We start from the raw sequence: 26,710 nt of genomic DNA on the forward strand, positions 1-26,710 counted from the left end.
ACGTTCCGAAGAGACATGAAGTTGTTGTTGTGGATATTTTTTTTTCTTTCAATGAAAGTTAAATATTGAAATTGAGAGAATTTTGTTGTAATTTGTGAAATTGAATTGTTCAGGTTGAGTTAATAATTTAATATTATAGTTAATGGAGGGAGTTTAAAGGAGTAGTTCAATAGGTGATCTATCTATTGATTTCATTCAAATGAGCAAATAACCAAAACTAAACTCCATACTTGGTTCCTCAACGACTTTCCATGTTACAGAATCAAATTCGAAACAAGGATGAAAATTTCAAAAACTAAAAATATCACAAAAAGCACAAAAACTTTAAAATTCACAAAATTTCGATGTGATGAAATTTTCAAATCATAAAAAAATGTCTGCAACTATTAATAATAGATTGGCTGTTGTTCCTAATAGAATGACCTTACAATTAATGGAGAATCGTTTGAATAGTGCTAAACGTGGTCAGTCGATGCTTAGCAAGAAATCAGATGCTTTGAGAAATAAGTTTTATTCGATTGTGAACGAAATCAAGGAAGAAAAGGAAGGAATGACAAGCTTGTTTCGAAAATCATTCTTTTCATTGACTGAGGCAAGATATAGTGCTGGAGATTTATCATTTGCAGTTACTGAAAGTGTTAAATCTGCAGCAATAAGAGTCACAAGTCATATGGAAAATGTGTCAGGTGTCAAATTTGCTGTATTTACACAAGTTGATAATCAAGAAGATAAATTGCAAATGAAGAAATCACCTTCAAGAACCCAACTTTCATTCCTCTCAAGAGGAGGTGAAGAAATTCAAAATTGCAAATTGACATTTTCTGAAACTCTTCACAAAATGATTCGTTTAGCAAATTTGCAAACAAGTTTCATTTCATTGGATCAAGCCATCAAATCAACCAATCGTCGTGTTAATGCCTTAGAAAAGATCATTCAACCAAAGATTTCCAATACCATTTCGTATATTAATGAAGAATTGGAACAAACTGAGAAGGAAGATATTTACAGATTGAAGAAAATTCGTCAAAATAAGATTAAGCAAGCAAGACTGAAGAAATCAAACTCATCCACTCCAAGAATATTGCGCTAATTTGCCATTGATTTAACTGTACATACCAAAATTAGCAATTGAAAATAAATTCCAAATTAAGAACTTTAAAATTCATCAATTTCCAACAAAATTCAAAAATTCACTCTACAAGATCAAAAACAAAGCTAATCCAGAAATCAAGGCATGATGACGACGATGATGACGTATTTACATATTACAAAAGTTTTTTAAAGATTGATGGAAACTGTGAACTTGCTAATTTACAATTTTTAAAAAAAAATGTCAGTGTTTCCAGATCTATCGAGCACTTCATTCCCTGCTCTCAAGGAATGCTCTGACTCATTAAAAGTCTGGAATCTTCAGGAATTGTATGATTTTTCCTCCTCCGAATACAAAACTGCATGGGAATCAAATATTGATCATCATGATAAGCTATCATGTGTTTATCATGATTGCGTCTATTTGCAATCATTAAATAATTTTTCTTTTAATCATGCTGATGAGAGGGATGGAAGATTGATTTTAATTAATTTGAAAACAAAAACGAATCGAACAATTCCAGTGAGAGGGCTTCATTGTACAAAGGTTGATCGGGATGGGAAGGTGATATTGATTAGTTCTGATAGGAAGTCGTTGCAGGTTTTTCATTTGGAAATGAAGAGTAAAATAGCTGACATTCGGACAGAAAAAGAGTTTCATTTTGCTGATTGGTTGGATAGTGAGAATATTGTGTTTGTGGAGGGAAGTTCATTGTGTAAATTGAATATTTCACAACAAGATCAGCAGCAGGAAGTTATTATTGAGAATATTCCTGGTGAGTTCAATAAGGATATTACCGGAGTGATTTTTAATATGGAGATGTGTGCCATTCAAACAGTGAAGAAGGGAGAGTATTCGTTCTATTTGTACAAGTCAGATTTAAAGGTAGGTCAAATAGTGGGACCTAATAATGCATTTGGTGTTTGCTTGATGGAAGATTCGAAAAAGTTGGTATTGCTTTCTTCAAATGGCTTATTGTTTAAAGACCCTACTGTTGGAAATATAACTGAGCCAGTTTTGTTTTCAGAGAAGGCATACATGACACACTACTTTAAGGAGTCTCAATTGGTTGCATTTGTTGGGTATAAGGGTGATAGTGGTGTTATTGACCTTTCTTCTAAAAAACTTATTGCTAGACATGATTTCAAAACAGAAATAGTGAACAGTTTCAAGACGGATGATAGTCTCGTTATAGTTACAAAGGGAGGGAAAGTGATTGAGTGCTGTTTTAATGCAGAATTCATGTTACATACGTATAGAAACAACTACGATGTGTCAACAGAAATAATGGCTTATTGGAAACGCTTTTCAGAGAGCAATATTAAGGATTTTAGACTTTCATCAATTCAATCAATCTTACCATTACAGACTCCTCTGAACAAGTACAATAGAGATTACTATATTCCTCATGGAGGTATTCATATTTTCCATCCGATTATTTCTTACTACTTCCCTTACATGTATCAGTGTGTAATTAGAAACGAACTCTCCATAGAATACACAACTGAGGAGCAAAATATCATTAAGGATTTTGTTTCCTACCTGATTTATAGAGGCCAAGATTTGAAAATAGACAGAGACAATTATCTAAAGTGGATGTTCATATTCGATAGATGTTGGTTTGAATTTACAGAATTGGAATCAAAAATTGTAACTCTTTTCAATAATGATTTTGGTTTGATTTTGCCAGAAATTTCTCCCCTATTGCAGACGTTAACCGAATATCAATCCAGAAATTTAAATTTTGAAAATGGTTTGTTACAAAAGTGTATCAACTATTGCAGAGATACCATGGATGGCAAAGAAGTTTCACAAGTAGAACCTTTTATTAATGAACACATTCCAATTAGGTTGTCCATCGATTGTATCTACAACCGCCAAGATACTCATGATATCACATTGGTCGCTTATGGAAGGAAAATTGGAGCTCATAAAACCGTTCTGGCATCTACAAGTCCAATATTGGAAGTAATGTTGGACGAGGAAGGATCGTTCAAGAGTGAAGTCACAGAAAATCAAGAGTTGGTGTTAGGTGGAGAAGATCTTGAGATACCAGAGAAAGATAGAGAGAAGAAGGGAGAACTATTCGAGTTACTTGTTAAATTTTGCTATACATCAAGTGTAGACTGTTCTCCAGAGGATGCATTTCTATTATATGAAATGGCTGATCAGTATCAAATTACTGATCTCAAGACATCTCTTGCAGACAAGATCATTGCACAATTGAACCTTGACACATTTATGGAGATAGTCAAATGGAGTGATATTTTTGTACAAATTTCAAACAAACATCTGCACAGAGGAATTCTCAATTTTGCATCCCTTAATGGAATGAAACTTTTAGAATTATATTCAGATCAATTAGTTGCCTATCCAGAATTCCTTGTTAGATTTCTCAAATTTTCTTTTAATGTTGAATAAAATATGTACACGAGTTAAACATTTGGTTGTGCTGTCTTGGCAGCATTATTCTTCTTAGCTTCACATTCTTTTTGATAATTAGTAACAAATTCTTGAACTCTCTTATCCTTCTTTCTCAATCTGTCCCAAATATCCATCATGTCTTGTTCGCAATGCTTTGCCAGTGCATTAAAAAAGTCCTTAGATAGAGGTTTAGTGACATCATCAATAGTCTTTCCAATTTCTTCCTTATTGAATTTAGAAGGTAAGTTTAATTCCATAGGAGCATCAGACTTTAAATATTTGTTTTGAATATTCTTTGCCAATTTTCTTCTTGCCTTGACATTTGACTTTCTCTTGTACAATTGAATTTCCTTCCAAGCTCTTTAAAGGTTATTAAATCACAATGTTGTTATACTTACAAAACACTTTCTGGACAGTATGATTGTTTGGCAAATGCCAACAAGATATCAAACATTTTCTTGTCCCTGAGCATCTTGATTAGTGCTCCCTTTTCCACAGTAGTTACTCCTTCCTCTTCTTCTACGTCCTTATTCCTCTTTACTGATCCCTTTTGTTTGGAGTAGACAGAGATTAGCTCTGCAATAGCTCTGACAGCTGGAATGAAACCAGTCACAATATTATCAGTCACAACAGCGAAGAACAAGATGAGCCCGTAAGCAAAATATGCATCCGTTAATGAGCCAACCACTGGTATAAGCCCAGCTATAATATAGGCAACAATCCAGAGAACCCATAATATCAAAACTGTAAAGGTCTCAACTCTAATACGCCAAGTGTCATTGTCTTCACGAAGAGTGAAAATCAAAAGGACTAGAATAGCTACCAAGTATGACAAACCTTGAACAGCAACAGTGATCAAAGTACCTGTTCCTGCACCACAACCATGATTGAATACGAAAAAGTCTGCAGTTACAGTGAATTTAGTGGAATCAGGATAAGAAGAGAGATAGAAGGTTTCTACTAAACCACAAATCAACCAAATGAGCAAATGCAAAAAACTAAAGACAATTGTGACTGCTAAATAGAACCACCACTTTAAAACGTGTTGAATTCTAACAATTCTAGTTTCCAATGCAATGTATTTTGCTAATTCTTCTTGAGTTACAGTTGAAATGGCATTTGCCAATACACTTTTGTGAAGACCACTTGCTTTTGACATTTGTCTTCTGATACCTTGGTTTGGATCGAGAGAGTTTAGTTTTTCATCAGTAGTGACTCCTCCAGATGAAGTGGAAAGTGAATCATCCATTTCCATAGTGACAGAACCAGCATCTGAATCAGTGTCATCTGAATCCTCATCGTAAGAGTCTGTATCCGTCACTGTTGTAGTATTGAAGAGGACTATTCCAGAACCAGTTCCTGGACTATCCTCAACATCTGAAACGTTTCCAGAAGATGTAGATGGTTGTACTTGTACGGTTTCTCTCTTTCTTCTCGGTTCTCCTCCCTTCTTAATGAGACTCTCTTCGAGACGAAACAATTCAACACGAGTCTTATTCAAACGAGACATCCAAATCAATCTCCACAATCTCAAAAGTGTTGGGAAGAAGACAACCGGAGCAGCAAAGAAATAGGTCAACATGTAGATGAAACAAGGGAATATTTTACGACCAACAGTCAAACGTAAGATGAAAATAAAAGCAAATAGACCTGTCAAAAGCAATGCACCAATCATGACAGCAACTTCTCTATATTTTACAAGAGGAACTTTCCTAGTTTTGATAACTGAAGCAATTGTGAAAACCACAAATATTAGATAAGTGCCCAGAAGAATACCACTGACAGCTTGACTGCTAACAGTCTCTGGACAGAGGCCATATTCTTCCTTTTCTGTTCCATTCTTCAAGAGACTGGGATCACAGACACTTGTAGTATTTGTAGATGTGGAATTTGTGGTTGTTTGTAGAACACTGAGAATGGATATTAACCCTGTTGATATCCAAGAAGAGGGACCCTCGTTCATTTTGGAGTGATGGTTGTTATTATGGTTTAATCCCAACGACTATGGTTGTTGTCATAATTGGTATTGGTTCACGAATGAACAGTAACACCCGAATAATTTAGTTGTGAAAATAATTGACAGACAGGCAAGGCAAAATAGGTTGATTTCGTTAAGACTTATGGTGTGAAAATCTTCTACTTACAAGTTGATGAACTGCAAACAAGTTAGAGGAGGTGAGTAGTTGAGATTGTCAATACAATCGAGTTGATGATTTTTCTTTTGGATTTTCTGCTAGAAGATCGTGAAATGCTTCTCATCGTATGTCCCATCACATAGACAGATATTCTCCATTCTCTTTATTGTGAAGGACCCAGTGACCAATCATGCAATCATTCGAGTTAGCAAATGCATTATCACTTGTCGCACCACAGGGCATCACCAAAGAAGAATCTACAAATTGCTTTGGTTATGCTTTACCATCAAGTCAAAGAGAGAAATGCTAACCAATGAAAGCAACCTTTCGAAGTAGAAATAATCGAGTAGGTGAAGTAATGAGCAAGTATCTGATTCTTCATCATCGGAAAGAAATGCGCACCTTAAATTACAAGCCTTGACTGGAAGAAGCCTATTCAGGTACCTCCATTAATGGCTCTTCTTTTCTGGATTCATTATTATTGTAAAGTAAATATCAATTCATTTGTTGTTGTTATTGTAGTAGAGTTGATGTAAGGAAGAAAAAAGTAAATATTGATATTTTGTTGAGTTGGTTGTTTTCATCATCAAGTAACAGATTTTACAAAGATTGCAAGAAAGGAGATGAAGTGCTCTAGTAGATAACGTTATGATTTGTTTTCTCATTTGCCTTCCAAACTAGATAGCTAAGATAAGAGGTTGGTGCAATTCCGATTCCACCACAATAAAAATTCACCACCATATTCACTTCATGATTTGACTCTGCTTTTTTAATATTTTTTAAGTCTTAACAATTTCTATTTTTCTAACAGAAATTTACAGTTGGCGGCAAAATTCAACAAAAAAATTATTCATATTTAATGATAAATTAGATATTTAGATCTTCAAAAATTAGATATTACAGGGTTTACGTAACTACAAGTATTTTGATTGAACAAAGATTTAATACAATCCAATGTTCTCATCCAATAACTTGTTGTTACTCCCGAATAGACTCTTGTCGATCTGACTTCATGCAGGCTAAACGAACAAGCCTATCCGAAGAAGGATGAAATTGTGAATAAGGCCAAAATCGAACGTTGCCAATGAATGGCTCGACGAGGAAACTGTGATAATGCTTTTCCTAATAACCTGATTCGTACATTGACAACTTGTTTCTTGGTGATTGTTGACGTCCTCTCCTGCCAGAAAAACACACAAAAAAAACGAGCAAAATGAGATCTCACAACATCATTGGCTGTTTTTTATTTACCCTGCTATTTATTATGATTTTTGGCAGCTGGGTTTCCAATGCCGCTGTATCAATAGATGTAAATTATAATATCTACCAATTAGTTGCCTCTTTCTACAATATCAGATCTATGGACTTTGACAAGCAAAATAATATCCTGTACATTGTCGGCGCTAATAACAAGGTTGTAAAATATACTGCTGCAAGTGGTACGACTGAATATGATGCATCAGCATATACTCCTTATGGCATTGCTGTCAATTCTACAAGTGCCTATTTTTCAGTATTTAATCCAGCTTCATTAAAAAAGTGGGACGGAGCTGTAGGAACCTCATCTTATCATCTCATTATGCCAGGTTCAGTTTCTACATCAGGTTCAGATGATATAGTAGCAAATTCTTCATTGACGACGAAGCCGAAATATATGAGAATATCATCAACCACAGGTGATTTATACTTTACGGAAGCATGCAGAGTGAGAAAAATATCAAATGGTATGGTTCGTGCTGTTGCAGGTAAAACTACTTGTACTTCCTCATCAGGAGATGGTGGTTCAGCCACAAATGCAGAATTTAATGGAGCTCCATATTATATTGCCTTAACACCAGAAGATGATTTACTTGTCATGGATAATGTAAATAGACTGAGAAAAGTTAGCAATGGCACAATTACTACAATTCTATCACCTACCTCTTGTAGAGGTCTTGCTGTCGGTACTAATGGAGATATTTACATAATAGGTAAGTAATTGGATAAGAGCAAATTTCAATAATTATTATGTAGATGATCAAGTAGTTAGTAAGGTGAGGAATGGAGTTTCAACCACTATTGCTGGTGGTGGTGGAACTTCAACGAGCTCTTTTTCCTCAAATGATCCTCTATCATATGGTTTTGCTTATGCAGAACTCAGTGATATTGTCGTTGGTGTGAATAATAGTCTTTATTTTGTTGCTGATCAGAAGTTATTCAAATTAGAACCTTATTGCAGTTCAGGTTATGTACTTTCACCTGATTATACTATTTGCTATCCTGTCTGCTTTAATACAGTAGCAACATCTCAATCAGTGTGCTCTAATTCAAATGGTACCTGTATTGCTCCTGATACATGTTCTTGCAAAGCTGGTTATACTGGTTCCAAATGTGAAATTCCAATCTGTTACGGATTACTCTCCAATGACACAGCCAATGCTTGCAGTGGAAGAGGATCTTGTGTAGCAAAGGACACTTGTGTCTGTCAACCAAATTATTCTGGACTTGCTTGTAATATCACTACCTGTTCTTCAATTTCTAGTACCAGTGCAAATGTTTGCTCTAGAAGAGGGTCATGCACTGCCTATAATACTTGTACTTGTTCGCAAAATTATTATTATGGAACAGATTGTCAAAATACTTACTGTTATTCAATTTCCTCTACTGATTCAAGTGTTTGTAGTGGACATGGTAACTGCTTAGATTATAATCAATGTTCTTGTTCTTCAAAATGGTATGGTTCCTATTGTAACATCACAGAATGCTTTTCTATGTTAAGTAACTCTTCAAATGTTTGTTCAGGTGCTGGTACTTGTAATTTGCCAAATAATTGTACTTGTAATGCTGGATATAATGGAACTAATTGTGAAAACTTTGATTGTTTCGGAGTGTCTGTGAATAGTGGCCAAAGTGCATGTCAACACAATGGAACATGCTCAGGACCTGGAGCTTGCTCTTGCTTGCCAACATACTATGGAAAAATTTGTGAAATATCAACTTGTTATGGTATATTGAGCAATTACTCTAGTGTTTGTTCAAGTCATGGAACCTGCACAATGTTGAATACTTGTGAATGCAGCCAAAATTATTATGGAAATAATTGCAGCTTCCCTATTTGTTATGGAATAACATATGATGATACTAGTGTATGTTCTGCTCGCGGAAAATGTATTGGCGGAAATAATTGTAAATGTAATAATGGTTATACTGGAGCTAATTGCGAGCTCAATATTTGTTATGGTGTTAACTCTGACCAATCTAATGTTTGCTCTTCACGTGGTTCATGTGGTGCACCTGATTCATGTCAATGTACTAATGGATACAGAGGTCCAAATTGTCAATATGTTGAAATGATAATGGACGCCAAAGCGGCAGTTTTATCTACAGCAGTCTCCAACGTAATAGCTTCCTATGCTCCTAAAACAGCAACATCTTGCAGTTCTATTTTCTCCTCAAAGGATTTGACATATCTTGGCTCCTCGGAAACTGTCAGATGTATTTGGAATCAAAACACATTCAAAATTTATTTAGGCTACAGACACTTTGTTTATGATAATATGACCATGGATATCTTTGGTAATGGCATGAATTTCACTTTGCAAGTAGTCTTGACAAAGGCCATACAAGATAGTGCCAGTGCTTCTATTTCCATATTACCTCAACTATCTAAGGTACCAAAAACAGCAATTATTGTTAAATCTTACTCACCATTTGTTTTCCAAGCTTTTAGAAATACTTCAATTGCTTGGTCTAACTCAGGTAATACCGATATCTCTACATTGCTTTCAGGAATGAGCAACAAACCAGTGGTAGTCATTCCTTCTACAGAAATAACCTCAGCTTCAACCAAATTTTCCTTAAATGTAACAGGTAAAAACTGGATTGGTGCCACTTCAACTAGTGCAAAAGTTGATATTGATTATACTGCAGCCTATCCATACTTTGAATTAGTATCGGAGACAAGTGGTAGTCAATTTACTTGTTCTGGTTTTGACTGTATTATTGAAGTTAATCCGTATGTTACACCAACTCCTACAGTCTATTTTGATGTACCATTCAATGCTCTCAATAGTGGTTCTGGAGATTATGTAATTAGATTTTTGAATAGAGTTGGCTCTACCATTCTAAACAGTTACTATGAGGGTTCAATGAAACTTCAAACAACCTCTAGTGCCTTAACCTATACAATGTCCTACACTGGCTTTGAAGAAGTGCCAATCGTGTTGCTCAATACTGAAAAACAATACTATGGAAACAAACTCACAATTACTGCTTCTTTTATTGACCCGATGGTTGAATATTTGTTGAGTAGTAATAGTATTAGTGTTTCATGGTTTTGTTTTAGAGGTACTTCAAAGACTGGTCCTTTTTCTGCCTATGACTGTACTTCTCAAACTAAGGAATTAATCATTGGAGAATCTAACCTTATTGAAGGATACCATCAATTCCAATTCACAGCCACTTTGACAAATTCAAAAATCACATCCGTTACCAAAACAGCAATTGTGCAAGTTGTTAAAACAAATATTCCAGATATTCTCTTTGACTCTGTTCCTCCAGTTTATCCATCATCAAGAAACTTGGTATTGAATGCAGTTATTTCTTCTTCCACGCAAATCGGTAGCGTTGTGTGGCAAGTAACCAAGGGTAATTTACTCAATGAGAATATTCTTAGTCAATCAAGTACTCTCTCATTGGATGGATACAATATCAAATCAACTTTGGTTATTGACAAGTCTTATTTATTACAAGGTGATTCTTATACATTCACTGTTACTGCTTCCAATGGTATTGGCTCTTCAACTGCAGCTGTTTCAACTGTTATTGATGTAGCTCCAAGAATTGCTTGTCAAGCCTATGACGCAGCCATAACCAATTCCGTTATCTATGCTTACTCTAGTGATGTGGTAATTGATTGTGCTTCACTCTCTGACTACTCAATTGCTTCCTATCATGTCGATATATATGCCAACTCAACCAGGGTAATGACAGTATCTAAAACAATGAAAAAGACTTTTATTACAAAGGTACCATACGGTCCAAATGGAAATATCAGACTGGATGTACGAGCTGTAAACAAGATTGGATCTATTTCATCTGCTTCTATTGATCTCAAGGTTTCTCTTAAAAATACTGATAACACCCTCGCTGGAAGAATTGGATTTGCTAGTTCTGAATATGAAAGCAACAAAGCAAGCTTTACAAGATTAGAAAGTGTTGTTACTATGCATTCTTTATTGTTACTTATTATTCAACAAAATTCTGTTAGTGAATTTGCCAGTATAGACTCTACAGCCAAAACTACTCTCACCACCTTGATAACCAATATGTTAACTACTTTGAGTGGTCTGAAGAGTATTAGTTACAACGCAGATGACAAATTAGCTCCTGTTTTTATTCCATTTGCAAATGATGCTTACAGGTTACTTGCTGTTATTTCTCCAACTACAGTGGCTTCCAATGCTGATCTACTCACTTGGGTTAAATTCTTCATAACGTCATTCAATGATTACAAGACATATTATAGATCTACAGTTGTACCTACTATTTACGACTCTAAACACTTGACAGAAATTGATTCCTTGATAGGTATTGGCGCAAAGTATATTAGTGATAGTAGTTTCAGTCCATTATATAAGGAAACAGCTATTATTTCCAAATTGATTACTGACGTTACCAATTCCACAACAACGACAACCTCCACCATCGTGGATTCCAGTGGTACGGAGACAAGATTTGATATTGTTGACAGAATTCAACAACTGAATGCCAAGACAATTACATTCGCTAATTATCCTTCAATTTCTATTTCCTTCCCATCAGATTTCTACTCACAACTCGGTGTTGAAAATTCAGGATCAGGAGTAACCCTCACTTCTGCTGTTTCAACCTCTAAATATTCCCAACTAGTAAGCCCTTCTGTTGATATTTCTCTTTCTACCTCTTCAGACGCTGTTATTTCTGTGAGTGGATTGCAAGGAAATTTGATTCAAATCAATTTTGGCACCTTATCACAACCTAAAGCTAACTTTACCAGTTACAATTATACTTGCAGATTCTTGAATACTACCTCATCACAATGGAGTCAGTCAGGAGTGTCAAGCTCTATTTCCATTTTGTCAGATGATGGCCAAACTGTCACCTTTTCTCTTTCATGTTTAACTTCTCACTTGACTTCTTTCGGAGTTGTTTCTGCTATCATCCCTCCAACATCACAATCTAAAACAGTAACAACAGATAATACTGGTGTTGTTGTTGGTGCTGTTTTGGGTACACTCTTGCCATTGATTTTGATAGCTGTTATTGTTGTCGTAGTGGTGATAATTGTAATTATTTTATACAAGAGAAAGAAATCTCTCGACTCATCACAAGTTCAAAATGTTGAATTGGTCAATAAGAATGTTTCAAGTGTTCATATTAGTGACTTCCCTTCAGAAGAAAGCACTCACTTTAAGCAATTGGTTAGTGTATCTTCTGGATCTACTAATTCTGATCCACTTGCAAGATATGCTGATATGGTAAAGATTGGACAAGGCGCATTCGGAAGTGTGTTCAAAGGTGTTGATACAAAGCAAGCAGGAAAGTTGAAGGCCATCAAGGTTATTAGATTTAATTCTGTTGGTGAATTGAACAATATGCTCAAAGAAGGAACTATGCTCATGAACATTGATCACCCACATATTCTAAAAGTCAACGAGTTTATTATTGACAAAGATAACATTCTCTGTATTGACACAGATTTCTGCGAAGATGGTGATTTGACCAAGCTTACTCTTTCTGCAGAGCCAATCCCAGAACCAATCATCAAACAAGTAATTTATCAAATGTGTTCTGCTTTGGCCTTTATTCACAACAAGCTCAAGATTATTCACAGAGATGTTAAACCACACAACATTTTCTTGAAAGAATTGACAGATTTTTCAGTTCAAACAGTTTTGGCTGACTTTGGTCTTGCTAAACAAGATCAAAACAACAGCATGAATTCATATGCTGGTACACCACTTTGTAAGTTTTTATTTTTAATTATTTAATTAACAACCAATTAAATAGACATGAGTCCAGAACTTGCCCTTGGAGGTAAATATAACTATAATACTGACACTTGGTCTCTTGGTGTTGTAGCCTATCAATTAATGACTAAAGATATCACAACTGCTCTAAGTCATTTGTGCTTAACAGGAGATTCAGAAGATACTAAGAAGAGAATTAGAGCCAAATTGGATGAGACTGGTCAATACTCTGAAGCATTGAAAGAGATTGTCATTTCCATGTTAGAAAAAGATGCTGCATCACGTCCATTTCCTCAAGAATTAGTCGATCGTCCTTTCTTCCAAGATTATAGACCAAAGAAGAAGAAGAATAACATTTTCAGATCCAGTTCTGCAGGAGAAGATGATATGTATATGTAAACTTATTAAACAAATTTTAATGACCTGTTGATTTCAGTAGATGCATAAAAATTATCCAACACTGGATGAAGAGAACCCAGTAATTGCCTTCCTTTATGGACTACTCCTCATCAGAGCTAGGCTCATCAGAGAAATACACTTTATCAAATAATTTTAATCCAGCAGGTGTTGAACTAATCTCTCCAGATATGGAATTCCTTTTAAAATATGTTTCATGATAGGAAGCAATTTTTCTCAATTTAGGAAAAACATCATTAAACAATAAATTCACTTCTGTTAAATTAGCAACTTCCAAAGTTGTAAAAATCAATTTTTCAATACCGTTAAATTTACCCCTTATATCCCAATCAAAATTATCAATGTTAATAATTTTAAGTTGATTGGAAAATACAGAATGTGAAATAAGGTTATACGAATCGTCTGAACCACAATTATCAATCATTAAGGTGGTTAGATTAATCATATTTGGACTGTCAACAATCATTTTTACACCCTCACTCCCAATATCATTGTTACTGATATCCAAATAAGTCAACTTGGTAATATACTTGCTTTCACATAAATATTTACATGCTTGTTTAGTACACAAGCCATGATAAATGATAAGACTCGATAAATTACTCATATTTGGGCTATTGGCGATGTCAATTATTCCATCTCCAATTCTACACCCTCCTAAATTCAAATAGGTCAATTGATTTAAATATTTGCTATTAGCAATTTCCTTACATCCTTCTCTCTCAAAACTATTTGAACATAAATTGAGACTAGTGAGATTCTTAAAATGTTCATTCCTTGTTATTGGTTCCATATTTTTTATGTAACTTATTTCTAAACATAAGCTTGTCAATTGAGTTAATTGACCAAAATCCAAAGCTTCATCAACAAAAATATCATTAATTTCCAAATTTGTTAAATTAGTGAAATATTTTCCATAAGCAAGAGCTTTTAAAATTGACTTATTCGCATTGAAAAGTGATTCCAATTTCAATATCCGTAAATTTTTACAATTTTCACTATTTGCCAAATATTCAATGCCCTCCCTAATTTCTGATTCTCCAAAATCTAAACGTGTTAAATTTTTCAAATAAGGACTGGTTGCTATTAATTTACAACATTCATCATCAATTTCATTGGCAAACAATATCAGACTCTTCAAATTGCGCATCTCTTCACACTGACACAACTCTCTAATACACTCCAATCCAACAAAATCATCGAGACGATAACAATTACTTGCATCCAATTGAGTCAAATTGGAAAGTAATTTGTTTTTGAACAATAAATTGTTTAATGTACTTCCTCGGGTGAGTTTAATGGAGAGAGGTAGTTTGCAGCACTGATCAAACCATTGTTTGGAAACGAGTGAACAAATTGGAATAATTTCCTTCCTATTATGGAGAAATGGTAAAATATTCAGTAGAATATCATCGTATAATGTGGGGGAGGAGTATTCGTGCATTTTCTTACATTTTGATGGTGGTTGAACACCAGTACCACTTTCAGCACTAAATATTCTTTTCATTTTTTTATTTCAGATAATTAATTTTTAATGAAATGGATTTGATGAGTTCCCAATTTGGGGTTCTGAACTTGTTATTCAAACTGATGATACACAAACTACAGAAGAATGCTCTGAGAACAGTCATACGATTGTATTCTAAACTATCATACTCATTAAATATAACAATGCGAAACTCTGAAACACTGGATTTGCAGAGTTTCTTGAAGATCATTCCATTATTTAAATTGCTGCAGTGCCTGTTGATCTATTGTTGGGCTCAAAGAAGAATAAACAGTTTCGTTTTGTAGTGTATTTCGAATAAATCTTGTTTTCACAATTTAAACTAATGTTAAAGGACTAACTCTCTCAACAACTCTTTCTTATTTGAATTGTCCTTTCTCAAAGTGGATGGGGATCAAGATTAGCATCAGCAACATGTCAAACTTTCGAATAAAAAACACTTCAAAAAAATAGCGCAACCACAAGTTCATCTCTGTAGCCATGTCATCCATGTGGCTTTCAAGTGCATCAACCATTGACATTTCTCATCTGGTGGTTTCAACTTCATATCAACTAAACGAAACCCTTTCGAATAATTCCACAAATTCAACAATATGCCATCCCATTCTCTTTCAATTGGGCAACTTTTCCCGCGAATCCACTCCACAAGAACTCTACGGACTTTGCCCCGACGCTCTCACCACTCCAATCTTTAGTTCAATTTTATTATTTCTAATCATTCTCATGTCCATGGCCAGCATTTTAGGAATCATTGCCTACAGACACAGTGGACACATCAAAGCCAGAGGTGCAACCACCATTTCCCTCTCAGTTTGTGTCCATCTGGTGTTCGTGTCCATTTTCTTCCTTCGTCTAATGATCGATCGAAAGACATTTCCGTGTGCAATTTATACATTGCTCTATTTTTTATTACCGGCAGCTGTTACATTACCCATGATATTGAGGTGCATTCGTCTCTATTCAATGTACAAATTGAATTTAATCAAGACGAGGATATTTGATGTGGATGGAGTGGATTCGGTGAATGGTGGAGGTGGACGAAAGAAAACTAATGAAATGGTGAAGAAGGAAGAAATTGTGAGTTCAGTAGTGGAAATTGTGGAAGAATCGAACCATGTGGAAATGAAGAATTTTGAGAATCGTCAACATTCGGTTCATTTTGAAAAAGTGTTGAGTGAATCGACAATTAATCAAGAAACACCTTCTTCATTGAATACCACCTCAATAACTCATAACAGTTCATCCAATGTCGATTCTCTAAATAATTCAGGAATAGACGAAACTCTCAAGCAACAGGAAAATAATTTACAAATCTTGTCAGAGGTGAAGGGAACTCAATCGACTTTTGACGTGAATGAAAATATTCACACCAATGATGAATCAACAGTGACTGACGATGAGGACATTACCAACACTTTCACATTGAATACTTCACGGTCAACTTGGAATCTTTCAGACATTAATTCAAAGGAAGTTCAATCACAAGCCAGAAAGCTCAATATTTTGACATTTATTTCATCGTACAAGTTTATGGTAATTTGCTATGCCTGTTTGCTGATTTTACAATTTTTGCTATGGCTTGGTTTGGGAGGAATTGAGGAGATTATTTTTACAGTTTCTCCTCCTGCAGATAATTCAAGAATTTTCCTATTGGAAGGAGGAATGTTACTCTTCTCTCATGGATGCAGTATCAGTACCAAGTTTGTCATTATATTTGGAGTGATTACTGTCATTTACTTTATTATTGAGATTGGTGCATTCATTTTGTGTCTGTTTGCTGATAGAGATACTTGGAATATTAAGAAGGAAACTGTCATTTTGCTAATTTTTCAAGTAATATGTCTACTCTTGTTTGTCATTACGGGAAATATTGACATTATTGTGATATTGACAGATTATTTTATTCCATACGGATATACCTTAATGATCTATTCCTATATTGAAATTCTGATTTATTCCCTTATTCCAATAATGAGATCCATGTATGAAAATTACAAAAAGAAACGTCAGGTAAAATTCATGCAACAGGAGGCCTCAGAATTGAGCAAATCAACAAGTTCCTACCATTTGAAACCTGTCCCATTGTCAGATGTCGAACGAGTTCTTATGAATAAGAGAACATTTAACATTGTTTTGGATTTTGGAAGAAGATCCTATTGTGTGGAATCAGTTCTTGCATGGAGAGACATCCAGAGGTATCAAAAATCGAGAAGACATAGAAAGAAAATTGCCCAACACATTATTAGTACCTATTTAACAATTGGATCTCCTTTCGAATTGAATATTTCGAATATTGAAAAGAAACGATTGGAATACTCAACTATTATTGAGGAATCTAAGAAATTGGAAAGTTCTTTATTTGATTCTTTAGAATCACATTGTCTGTCAGATATGACAGATTTATTCGATCGGTTGAGATCATCAAATGCTGAAATTGATACCCTAGTCAAGTCATTTAAAAACTAATTTAACCTATTCAATATTTTAAATTGTTTCATTCCCATTTTCTTAAAATTGCCAACTGGAAAGTTTACAATGGCTTAATTCCTATAATTAGTCCACAAAGTTTGTGTTGTAAACAGCACTCTAGTCCTTCCATTTCAAAAAAAAATGAAACTACTTGAGCTTCCCATTGAGATGATCCTCCACATGATTGATTTTATTATCGAAAAGGATCCGCTCCGATCAAGATTTCCAGAAAATATTAAAAATTTGTGTAAATTGGATTTAATTTCCATGGAACTTTCGAATCATCCTCTCTTTCATCAGCATTTGGATAATTACTGGGAAATTATCTTGCTCCATTTCGTCCATATTACCCTCGACAAAAATGGAAAAGTTAATGGTGCTAAAAGTGGAATTGAATTTTCCACAGTTGGATTTGAAGCTAATTTCAATCCGATAAAGGAAAGGAAAATGTGTAAAATGTGTTTCTTCACGATCAATAGCATTGAAAAGCTAAAATTTAAAGCGTTTCGTATTCAACTTTTGCATGATTTATCCGAAAGTTCAAAACCAGTGTTAGAAACCTATAATTTGTTGAGAGTATTTACAGAAGAAACATCATCCGTTAATTTTGGCAAATCATACATGATGCAGGTTGTTAGAACAGCCCAAAATAATTACGTTACATACGATCGTAAGTTTACAACAAATTTTTGTAAAAAGTTAAATTTTAAAATTCAAGAAAAAAAAACAAATTCTTTTGTAATCTTTCCAAAAACATTGAAATCACTTTCTGAATTTGTGGAATTGGCTGACAGTAGAGATTCCACCACCCCAAAATTAATTTGTTTATGTGAAGAATCTGAATTGAGTTTCGAACAAGTTTCAAATTATGTGGAAACTCAAAAAGTAACCGATTGTGAAATTATTGGAATAGGAAAAGGAGAAGATTTGGAACTCATCAACAAATCCCTTAAAAATCTTGTAGAAACTTCTTATTTTCATGAATCTGGGCTTTTATATTTGGAAAGGAGAAATAATATTCGAAAGTTTGCCAAAAAAATTCCTAATTTTCATGAAACAATTCCTAATTTGGATTGATGAGCTTATTTCATGAAACTTTTTGAGAATTAAAATATTTAACATAAAAAAATATTTAATTTTTATTACAAAATAATTTAATAAAAAAAAATGTCAGAATCAAATCTTGATCGTCTGATCACGCTCTCGGATCTACGAAACAACTTTTCCGCAATCAAAAGCCTCACCAACACGACCTTTGCAAAAGAATACAAAAACGACGAATTATTTTATCAGAATTTGCTGGAAACACAACAAAAAGAAATTTTACCAATTCTCCAGCAGTATAGCATGTCAAATTTGTATAGTGAGTGCATACATAGAACGTTGGAAATTGGTGATAATGATGGTGAGAAGGAAATTTGTATGAAAACAATATTGTTAATATATGTGTACATGTTGGAAATTTCAAAAAGTGGATACACTTGGAATATTCCAGAGTTTCGATTGTTTATTTATTATGTGGAAGAGAAGGCATTAAAACAGTTCTTTGATTGTTGTAAAAGAATTTATCAATCAAAACAAGAAGCTGAGTTAGAAACTGGAGTGGAGAGTTTGGAAAATTGGCAATATTTCATATTGCATATTTACATTCGTATACACAATGATATTATTACAATCGATAATGGAATTGAAGGATTCACTGAATGCCCTCCCTTCTGTGTCTTATTGACACTTTCTAAATACTTTTGTGAGAAGAGGGACAAATTCGTCAATGAAAATCCTGGAAAATTCTGGAAAAAGAGCAAAATTGAAAGCTTTGTATTGCACAACCACTTGTTGTTTTGGAATAGATTGATTGAAGTAATATATGAAATTGATATTTCCTCCCACTCATCAGATGCTGTTTATAGAGCAAAATTGAAAACTACTGTCTTTGCTAAAGTTGTAATGGACTGCTTTTATAATATTGCAGACCTTAACTCCACAAAGAAGGAAGGGAATTCATTTCGTGTTGTTTTGTTGATTATAGCCAAATTGTCTCACGTATCTCCTCTCCACTATGATCTATTAATGAAGTTAATGGCACATGACTATGAACAGATCAAAAATACCCCTGACTCGACTGTGCTTTCTGCCAATGATATTTCGAAGTCTGGAGAGATTGCCAACTCTAAATACTGTGGAAAATATGCATGGATAATTAAGCACAAAATATTGAGCATAATAAGTTCACTACTGAATGATGTTGCCGGACTAGGAACAAATATGCAATTTGTTTCAGATTATTTTTATTATTTCAATTTCATTACTGAAATGTTGAAAAATGAATCTGAAATTGAATCAGGAAGTTTATTGGGACAGCAGGCAATTATTACTGCAATTGAAACTATTTCATTGAATGCCAATTTAAATAGAGAAGAGTGTACAGTGCTTTCAGAACATGAATCGAACGTATTGAATTACTGCAAGAAGTTGATCTTCTCAAAAAATAGAAGATTAAGAAGACTGACTAATACCTATCTTGGTAAATTCTTTGACAAAACTGAATATTGTTCTGATGATTTACTAAAATCAATTATTCAGTCTCATGAATTGGTTACTGATGATGTCACTGATTTTTGCGAGATGCTACAGGGAGTAGCTAAATGCTTTGGAAATGATCATTCAATTGTTGGAGAATCAGTTTTGGAAAGCTTTGGATCATTAATTTACAAAATCTTTGAAATAGTATGTGTGGATGATAAAAAGAAATATTTGCAAGATTCTAAAGATAAAGGTGAAGAAGGAATGATGAAAATTCATAAGAGAAATGTAGAAAAAGTATTTGAGTTACTTGAAGAAACCTATTCATTAATTCAAAAACATATCCAACTTGAAGTACTTCTTACATATATGAAGAAAACAACAGAGGAACTGGTTGACAACGTTGGTGCTTTAGATACATCTATTCTTCCATTATTTTCTCTAGTTCTTAATGAAATTTGTGTGTCAACCAAAACAGATGATTTAGTAGAATCGTTTGAAAAGCTTGGATATTATCAATTCCTAATTGAATTCATAGAATTTTTCATTAATGAAGGAGAACATTTTTCACTTATTGAAGTTGGCCCAATATTCATTCTCATTGCATGTCTGAGTGATATTCAACTATTACACACCAAATTTACAATAGATATGGTTAGTGAACACAAAATGCATGGAAAACAAAGTATTAGGAATTTTGTTTACGATTACCTCATTCCAATTATTATTAAGAGCTCCAATTTACCAATTGATATTCATGAATACATCGGAGGGGAACGCTACTTTTGTTATTTGGATAAAATTAGTGAATCTTACTACGCATGGAACAGAATAATGTTGAATGATATTGCATACACTGGACGATGTCAGATACTGCCTTCAATTATTGATAGCTCAACAAAACGGATAAGGGAAGATCTCCAAACTCTATTAGGTTTAGAAAAGCCATTGACTGAAGAAGATGCTTTGGATGAAGCAATATCAAATGCAGTTATTACTTTGATACTACTAAATAGACACCAAATAGAAAAGGTAGCTGAAATTGTTATGCAATTCATGCCAGTAATATACAAGGATTCCTTTTATGAAATTATGGTGCACAGATATGGAAGGGTTAATATTTTAATCACATTAATGGAAATAGTTGAATACTCAATGTATATTGGCATTTTCAAATTTAATTATTTAACAGAGGAGTGGATAATTGGTTTGCTTGAACAACCAATGAACAATATCTATTTAAGAGCATTAATTCAAAGAGTTTTTGCTCACATTGAAATTTCGAATGCTTATTAGAAATGCATCAAGGAAGTATTAGATTTTGTAAAAAACCTTTCTTAAGCCACATATTTCCTAGATTTTCGATAAATTTTTAAATTAAAAAAAGTTTAAAAAAAAATTCAAAGACTTTTTCTCTTCTTTTGAATTCACCGTAATTCTTTAATTTGCTCTCGTTTCTTCTTACCTGGCAAAAAGCAAACCATCCAACTACAACACTTCAACCACATCCACCATTTCTTTGTAGCTTTCTATAGAAAATGTACACTAATGAAAATACCTTTAGCGACAATACTGATGAAGAATTGTTTGACTTTAATTTTGGTTTTCCGTTAACTCATGATGATGAACAAGTATTGTCAACAACCACTGAATATTTAGGTAGCTTCCAACAACAAAAAGAACATTTACAAGAAGATTTTTCAACAACTTCAGTTGATTCTGTCTTTGTTGATGATCAAGATTTGGTTGATGGTTTTGCTGCTTTGGAGCAACAAGAAGCTCAACTTATGAGCAATTTGCATGCTTTTGTCTCCATGTATTCTACAGTAGAGATGGATATTCTTGTTGATCAATATTCATTAGCTTCACCAACAACAAGAACTTTCCTCAGTCTTGATCAAAACACTTCTCCTGAAAGTGTTGTCGATCAAGTTGTTATTGGCAAGAAGTCTTCCAAAGACATCTCCAAAGGAAAGTTTGAACACTCTTCGTTTGTGGAAAAGAGAACCAAGAAGGCAAAGAAATCAGAAGAGCAATCGATCAAGAAACGTGCAAAGAAGTCTTCTCCTGATTTATGGGAACACACAAAATTCTCTGAGAGTGCACCTTACTTTGAGATTGTCACTGATGTGAAGGAGATGGAGCTGATTCTTGAAGTAGCTCAAACAAAACGAAGACAAAATGGTCCACTAAATTCAGATAAGAATGATATTGTCCATTACTGTGATTTGTCGTACAAGATTGAACAATTGGATATCAACAAGGTAAATTATGTTTCCCTTAAAGGTTTACTTGATAAGAAGACCATTTACAATGGTGAAAAGTCATCCAAAAGTTATACATGGATTAGATTGAAGGGTACGTCAGAGTACTTCTTTTTATATTGCCAAACTGGCAAAACCAATGCTGTTCATAACATCATGTCAATCAACAATACTGAACTGGTCAGTACAAGATCTGACCATCTCTCTAAATATTCTGCAAAATGTTCTGACACTGTCAGAATCATAGGTCCAAAACAAACCAAGTACTAACCTACCTGGTTTGCTATGAACCTCGCAAGCGAATACTTAATTTCCCTCAATATTACTCTCAGTATCATACATAAGGATTCACCCATCTTATGTGTGATATTGCTGTGATACGGATTGGAAAATAAGGTTTCTATTGCGAATTGAATTCAATCATTGTTTTAATAATTAAATAAAATTCTTTGTAAATAACATAATTAAATTTAATACTCGGATCAGCATTGAAATTAATCATTTAAAAATTCAATAATTCAATGATGTTAAGGGTGGAACAAGTTTTATTATTACATTCTTTGCACGTTTCTTCAAAAAAGGATGATGAAAATCCACCTTTGAACAACGTGATTTCCAACCTCACGTTTCATCCATTTCAATCCTGCACCTAAAGTGATGATTTCAAAGCTTTAAAGAAGGTTACGTTCCTTCATCAAAGCCTAAAAAAACAACACAAAAACAATTCGAAAAGTTCTTTCAATACAATAATAACGGCCGTTATTAGGAGGCTCCTATTGATTCAGGAAATTCATTTTGTTATATAGATAATATATATTAGTGTGAATTGAAAACGGACGTTAATCATTTTACATTCATCATCACATTTGGGAAAATTAAATTATAAAAGTTGATAAATCACTTCCGATTATTCATCATCATCATCAGTGTAAATAGTAACACCACCAAATAATTGTAGTATATAATAGTAGTATTTAAAATAGTATATTAATAATAATTGAAAATGCTCAATACAACACTTCATAAACAGAAAAAGAAGGTGAGCAAGAAATCTCAACCTAAAATTCACCAAATTACCATCTCTAAATATATCAATGATAAATATGCTCTAAAATCTGTTGAATTGGGAACTGGTTCCTTTGGGGATGTTTATTTGGGAGAGGAAACAGATCCGATCACTAGAAAGAAGAGAGATGTGGCTATTAAGAGAGTGAGATTGGAAAGATATGGTCCTGAACATTTCAAATATTTGGTGGCAGAAATTGAAATTATGGCTGGTTGTCAAAATGAGTTTGTCATGTCACTTGTTGATAAAATTGAAATTCCAAGAAAGGAACTCTATTTGGTAATGGACTTGTGTGAGGCAAATTTTAAATATTACATGAATAATGCACGAAAGAGGAGGCAAGATAAGAGATTGCCTTTACTTTCAGAGAAGGAAATTCAATATTGGATAAAACAAATTAGTAGTGGATTGGGATATTTACATTTGGAAAAGAAGATTTGCCATCGTGATATTAAACCACATAATTTGCTACTCAAGAAAAAGGGTCACGAAGTTGCTTTTGATTTCTATGCCAAGATTGGAAATTATGATGAATATACCATTCTGATTAGTGACTTTGGTCTTTCCAAAGTGTTGGATAGCAATCCAATTGCAGAGACAATTCTTGGAACTCAATGTTATAGATCTCCACAGCTGGCACTCTTCCAACCATACTCATTCGATGCAGATATATTTGCTTTGGGTGTGGTGCTGTTTGAAATGATTGCTGGTTACTGCTTGTTTGGTGCTCAAGTTACTAATCCAAAGCCAAAATATGGTGAAATTATTAGTACTTTAACAGAGAATATTGACTGGAGCTTTTTATCTGATGCACTTGATATTTCTCCAGAGCTGGTAGATCTTCTCTCTGGCATGTTACAATTTGAAGTGGAGAAACGTTTGAATATTGAACAAATTTTGCAACATCCCTTCCTTAATATGGATTTTTCAGAAAGTGAAGTTACTACTACCAGGTCATTCCATCTGAAACTATACCAACTGTATCATATATTGAAATTCCTCTTACTACCACTACTACAACTGACAATGATTCTCCAAACAACTCAACTCAACAACAGCAACAAGTTCCTGTACAAATTATACTACCAACCAGCGAGGAAGAAAAAGAAAAAGAATTGCCAGTTAACGAACCAATCCAAGTAATACAGTTGGAACGTGATGAGCCAACTCCTACAACCTTTTCAGAATTTGTCTCCTTCTCCTATGAAAGAGTTGGACTGCCCCAAGATTATACACGAGTAAGCATTATCAAGGATGAGATTGGTTGTGAACCTGCCCTTGTTAAAACTGAAAAAATTTCCAAGAGCAAACACTCCAAAGTTCTCATTCTTCTCAGCAGTGACAGCAACAAGGCAATTAATTATTCAATCAAGGTACTAGAGTCGCCAGTCAAACACACACAAACAGGAACAGTTTCTTCTACTGTGGAATATGAATTGGAGAATATTGAAATGGAAATGATTACTCTAGAGTTTGAATTTACTCATTCTCTCACCAACAGATGGCTTTCTTATTTCACAACTCCAGAACAGATTCCATTCACTATTGAAATTTATGTTCAATCGAGAATTCCAGAACATACCTCAACTCTTTCTATTGAATCAATCAATTAAAATTATTTGTGACTCTTTCAGAATTGTGAAATTGAGAAATTTGTATGAGAACAATTAGGATAAATGTAAATTTGCAGTTGTTAACTATCCAACGCCTACTGACCTTTCTTTTTCAATAGCAAAGTTTATAAAGTACAAGTTTACAACATGTTCCTTTGCTTACGGTTTCAATTAGAAACCATTCGAAATTAGATGAATTCAACTCATTCATTTTAGAAGAATGTTCTCTTAACTTCCCAAGGGCGCCATCAATTAAAACAAAAAAACCTTCAAATAACAAAGACATGCTCACCTGTCAACATTCAAAAAACAACAAAAAAAAATGTCACTACGGGACACTATGCGTGAATATAGAAAGGCCACTTTCACCATCTTTGCAGGAATTGGCCTCATTATCTTTGGATTCATCGTTGGATTCGTCAGTATTGCCCTGGGAGTCCTCTTCCTCTACACTCCAAGTGATTATTCGTATTCGTCTTCCAAATCCGATTCTGAACTATTTAAATGGGCTGTGAGTGCTGGTGCATTTGGATTTTGTTGTATCATTGCTGGATATTCAATGATTGGAGGTGGATGCAGAATGTGTTTCTCAAGTTGTTCCGAATGTTGTTCGAATGGATGTGGACGAATGGATTGTAGTGATTTTGAGTGTTGTGATTGTGGGTCATGTTGCTCAGATTATTGTTGGAGTTTGGGAGAAATGATGAAGAGTTGTTGTGGATGTTGTGTTGGAAAGGTAGCAGAGAATCAAGTTTCGTATAATATGGATTCGTATGAGGCGAGTCGTCAGGAACATACTATTGTGCATTTGGTGTATGAAAATAATGAAACGAAGGAGGAAATTCCATTGGAAGTTCTTCAAATGCAACAACAACAATTATCAGTGCAACCAATTCATGCTGCAGATGTGAAAATTCAAAATCCAAACGTTCCAGCTGAAGATTCTGATAATAATTATTCGAATGATCATCAATATGGTGGATTTAGTGGAGTTGTTGCACCACCTATTCAAGAAGAACCAACTGTTTCTTCTGCATTTGTGCAAGTTGGCATAGTTGACCAAGCAATGGTTGAATATCATAGATCTGAATCTAATAATGAAGTGATGGAAATCAATGCTCCAACACAAGTTTAAATTTCATAAAATCTTAATATCAGGAAATAATTTTTTTATTGATCTAGAATTGTAACTGAATCATTGGCATTAAACACATTGAGGTGAAGATAATAAGTGTTAGGAGGGAGGTTTTGCCATTCTTCATATTTGCCAGTATTCAAATTTGTAATTTTCAAAGTGTTTTTGCTGCAATCGAGGTCAACTTGGATAATATGTCCAACAGCCCAATCATTTGATGCAGTGGTTGAGGAGCTTGAACAGTCAGTAAATTTTTGATTTCTACTTGAAATACCAAAATTATTTGGTTGCTCGAACGAGTTTTGATAATCAGTTAACGGCTTACTTGCTACACCAACCATAATCCAATGGGAAGTTGATGCAAAATGATTCATTCTGAGCTTCCAAGTTCGTTTTCCACTGGAAATACCATCACTACCAAGTGCACAAGTATTACCTGTTTGAGAAGCAGTTGCCGTCTTGTTATTATCAGACAAGTCAGTATAGGGTCCTTTAAGATTCATATCAAATGTATCAGCAATGCCATTTCGTTCCTGATCAGCCGATTCATCAGAAAACATTTCAGAGATCAAATAATAATCTGCCTCCTCTCTCAACAAATCTCTTTTAGATTTATCGAGTGCTGATAAATCAACCTTTCCATATCTCATAAAATCCAAAACATAGTGAAATAGTTTAGGATTTCTATCAATGAAATAGGATCCGTCCTCATCAGGCAACCATTTTCCACTCGAAATCATTGCATAAAAGAAGGTATCCTTCTTTGATAGCAATGTTTCCCTGCTCGTTTTAAAAATCTTTCCTCCGACATCCAATTTAATTGTGGATTTTGCCTTGTTGGCATTTTCTTCCATTAATTTTTCCTTCTCCGACCATTCTTGCTCCAATTTTAAAAGATGGGAAATTCGTTCCTCAATGGAAAGTTGTGCAGCGAGAAGTTGTTTGGCGCCTTGATCGAGTTGGTTTTTGAGAGATTCGTATGACGAGTTGTTGGACATTTTTTTTTTTGAACAGAAAAGAATTCTATAAATAATTCACAAATTACGATGGGAATTGGTAAATTGGACAAGAAGTTGTG

General features: G+C 34.1%; 11 protein-coding genes across 11 annotated transcripts; 8 read left to right on the top strand and 3 right to left on the bottom strand.

The window, feature by feature from the left end:
• Nucleotides 1-373: 373 nt before the first annotated feature.
• Nucleotides 374-1,090, top strand: NAEGRDRAFT_75597 (uncharacterized protein; the record flags this gene model as incomplete). The annotated part of the gene is made up of 1 exon (XM_002669415.1): nucleotides 374-1,090. One exon carries the CDS (start codon nucleotides 374-376, stop codon nucleotides 1,088-1,090), a length of 717 nt encoding a protein of 238 aa, XP_002669461.1.
• Nucleotides 1,091-1,330: 240 nt separating this feature from the next.
• On the top strand, nucleotides 1,331-3,511 carry NAEGRDRAFT_75598 (uncharacterized protein; the record flags this gene model as incomplete). The annotated part of the gene is made up of 1 exon (XM_002669416.1): nucleotides 1,331-3,511. One exon carries the CDS (start codon nucleotides 1,331-1,333, stop codon nucleotides 3,509-3,511), a length of 2,181 nt encoding a protein of 726 aa, XP_002669462.1.
• On the bottom strand, nucleotides 3,487-5,477 carry NAEGRDRAFT_59935 (uncharacterized protein; the record flags this gene model as incomplete). The annotated part of the gene is made up of 2 exons (XM_002669450.1): nucleotides 3,487-3,874; nucleotides 3,913-5,477. 2 exons carry the CDS (start codon nucleotides 5,475-5,477, stop codon nucleotides 3,526-3,528), a joined length of 1,914 nt encoding a protein of 637 aa, XP_002669496.1. The 3' UTR covers nucleotides 3,487-3,525.
• Nucleotides 5,478-6,862: 1,385 nt separating this feature from the next.
• On the top strand, nucleotides 6,863-13,318 carry NAEGRDRAFT_82144 (basal body protein NBP-2; the record flags this gene model as incomplete). The annotated part of the gene is made up of 3 exons (XM_002669417.1): nucleotides 6,863-7,619; nucleotides 7,663-12,633; nucleotides 12,679-13,318. The coding sequence occupies 3 exons, from the start codon at nucleotides 6,863-6,865 to the stop codon at nucleotides 13,035-13,037; spliced, it is 6,087 nt and encodes a 2,028-aa protein (XP_002669463.1). The 3' UTR covers nucleotides 13,038-13,318.
• Nucleotides 13,138-14,562, bottom strand: NAEGRDRAFT_75601 (uncharacterized protein; the record flags this gene model as incomplete). Its single annotated transcript, XM_002669451.1, has 1 exon — nucleotides 13,138-14,562. The coding sequence occupies one exon, from the start codon at nucleotides 14,560-14,562 to the stop codon at nucleotides 13,138-13,140; it is 1,425 nt and encodes a 474-aa protein (XP_002669497.1).
• A 480-nt stretch (nucleotides 14,563-15,042) lies between these two features.
• On the top strand, nucleotides 15,043-17,028 carry NAEGRDRAFT_75602 (uncharacterized protein; the record flags this gene model as incomplete). Its single annotated transcript, XM_002669418.1, has 1 exon — nucleotides 15,043-17,028. The coding sequence occupies one exon, from the start codon at nucleotides 15,043-15,045 to the stop codon at nucleotides 17,026-17,028; it is 1,986 nt and encodes a 661-aa protein (XP_002669464.1).
• Nucleotides 17,029-18,198: 1,170 nt separating this feature from the next.
• On the top strand, nucleotides 18,199-20,886 carry NAEGRDRAFT_82145 (uncharacterized protein; the record flags this gene model as incomplete). Its single annotated transcript, XM_002669419.1, has 1 exon — nucleotides 18,199-20,886. One exon carries the CDS (start codon nucleotides 18,199-18,201, stop codon nucleotides 20,848-20,850), a length of 2,652 nt encoding a protein of 883 aa, XP_002669465.1. The 3' UTR covers nucleotides 20,851-20,886.
• A 206-nt stretch (nucleotides 20,887-21,092) lies between these two features.
• Nucleotides 21,093-22,088, top strand: NAEGRDRAFT_75604 (uncharacterized protein; the record flags this gene model as incomplete). The annotated part of the gene is made up of 1 exon (XM_002669420.1): nucleotides 21,093-22,088. The coding sequence occupies one exon, from the start codon at nucleotides 21,093-21,095 to the stop codon at nucleotides 22,086-22,088; it is 996 nt and encodes a 331-aa protein (XP_002669466.1).
• A 733-nt stretch (nucleotides 22,089-22,821) lies between these two features.
• Nucleotides 22,822-24,772, top strand: NAEGRDRAFT_82146 (uncharacterized protein; the record flags this gene model as incomplete). Its single annotated transcript, XM_002669421.1, has 2 exons — nucleotides 22,822-23,751; nucleotides 23,838-24,772. The coding sequence occupies 2 exons, from the start codon at nucleotides 22,822-22,824 to the stop codon at nucleotides 24,495-24,497; spliced, it is 1,590 nt and encodes a 529-aa protein (XP_002669467.1). The 3' UTR covers nucleotides 24,498-24,772.
• A 47-nt stretch (nucleotides 24,773-24,819) lies between these two features.
• Nucleotides 24,820-25,632, top strand: NAEGRDRAFT_75606 (uncharacterized protein; the record flags this gene model as incomplete). The annotated part of the gene is made up of 1 exon (XM_002669422.1): nucleotides 24,820-25,632. One exon carries the CDS (start codon nucleotides 24,820-24,822, stop codon nucleotides 25,630-25,632), a length of 813 nt encoding a protein of 270 aa, XP_002669468.1.
• An 18-nt stretch (nucleotides 25,633-25,650) lies between these two features.
• On the bottom strand, nucleotides 25,651-26,630 carry NAEGRDRAFT_82147 (K+ channel tetramerization domain-containing protein; the record flags this gene model as incomplete). The annotated part of the gene is made up of 1 exon (XM_002669452.1): nucleotides 25,651-26,630. The coding sequence occupies one exon, from the start codon at nucleotides 26,628-26,630 to the stop codon at nucleotides 25,668-25,670; it is 963 nt and encodes a 320-aa protein (XP_002669498.1). The 3' UTR covers nucleotides 25,651-25,667.
• Between the last annotated feature and the right edge of the window lie 80 nt (nucleotides 26,631-26,710).

The sequence above is a fragment of the Naegleria gruberi genome (genome assembly GCF_000004985.1).
Source record: "Naegleria gruberi genomic scaffold NAEGRscaffold_82, whole genome shotgun sequence".
NCBI classification, from domain to species: domain Eukaryota; phylum Heterolobosea; class Eutetramitea; order Acrasida; family Naegleriidae; genus Naegleria; species Naegleria gruberi.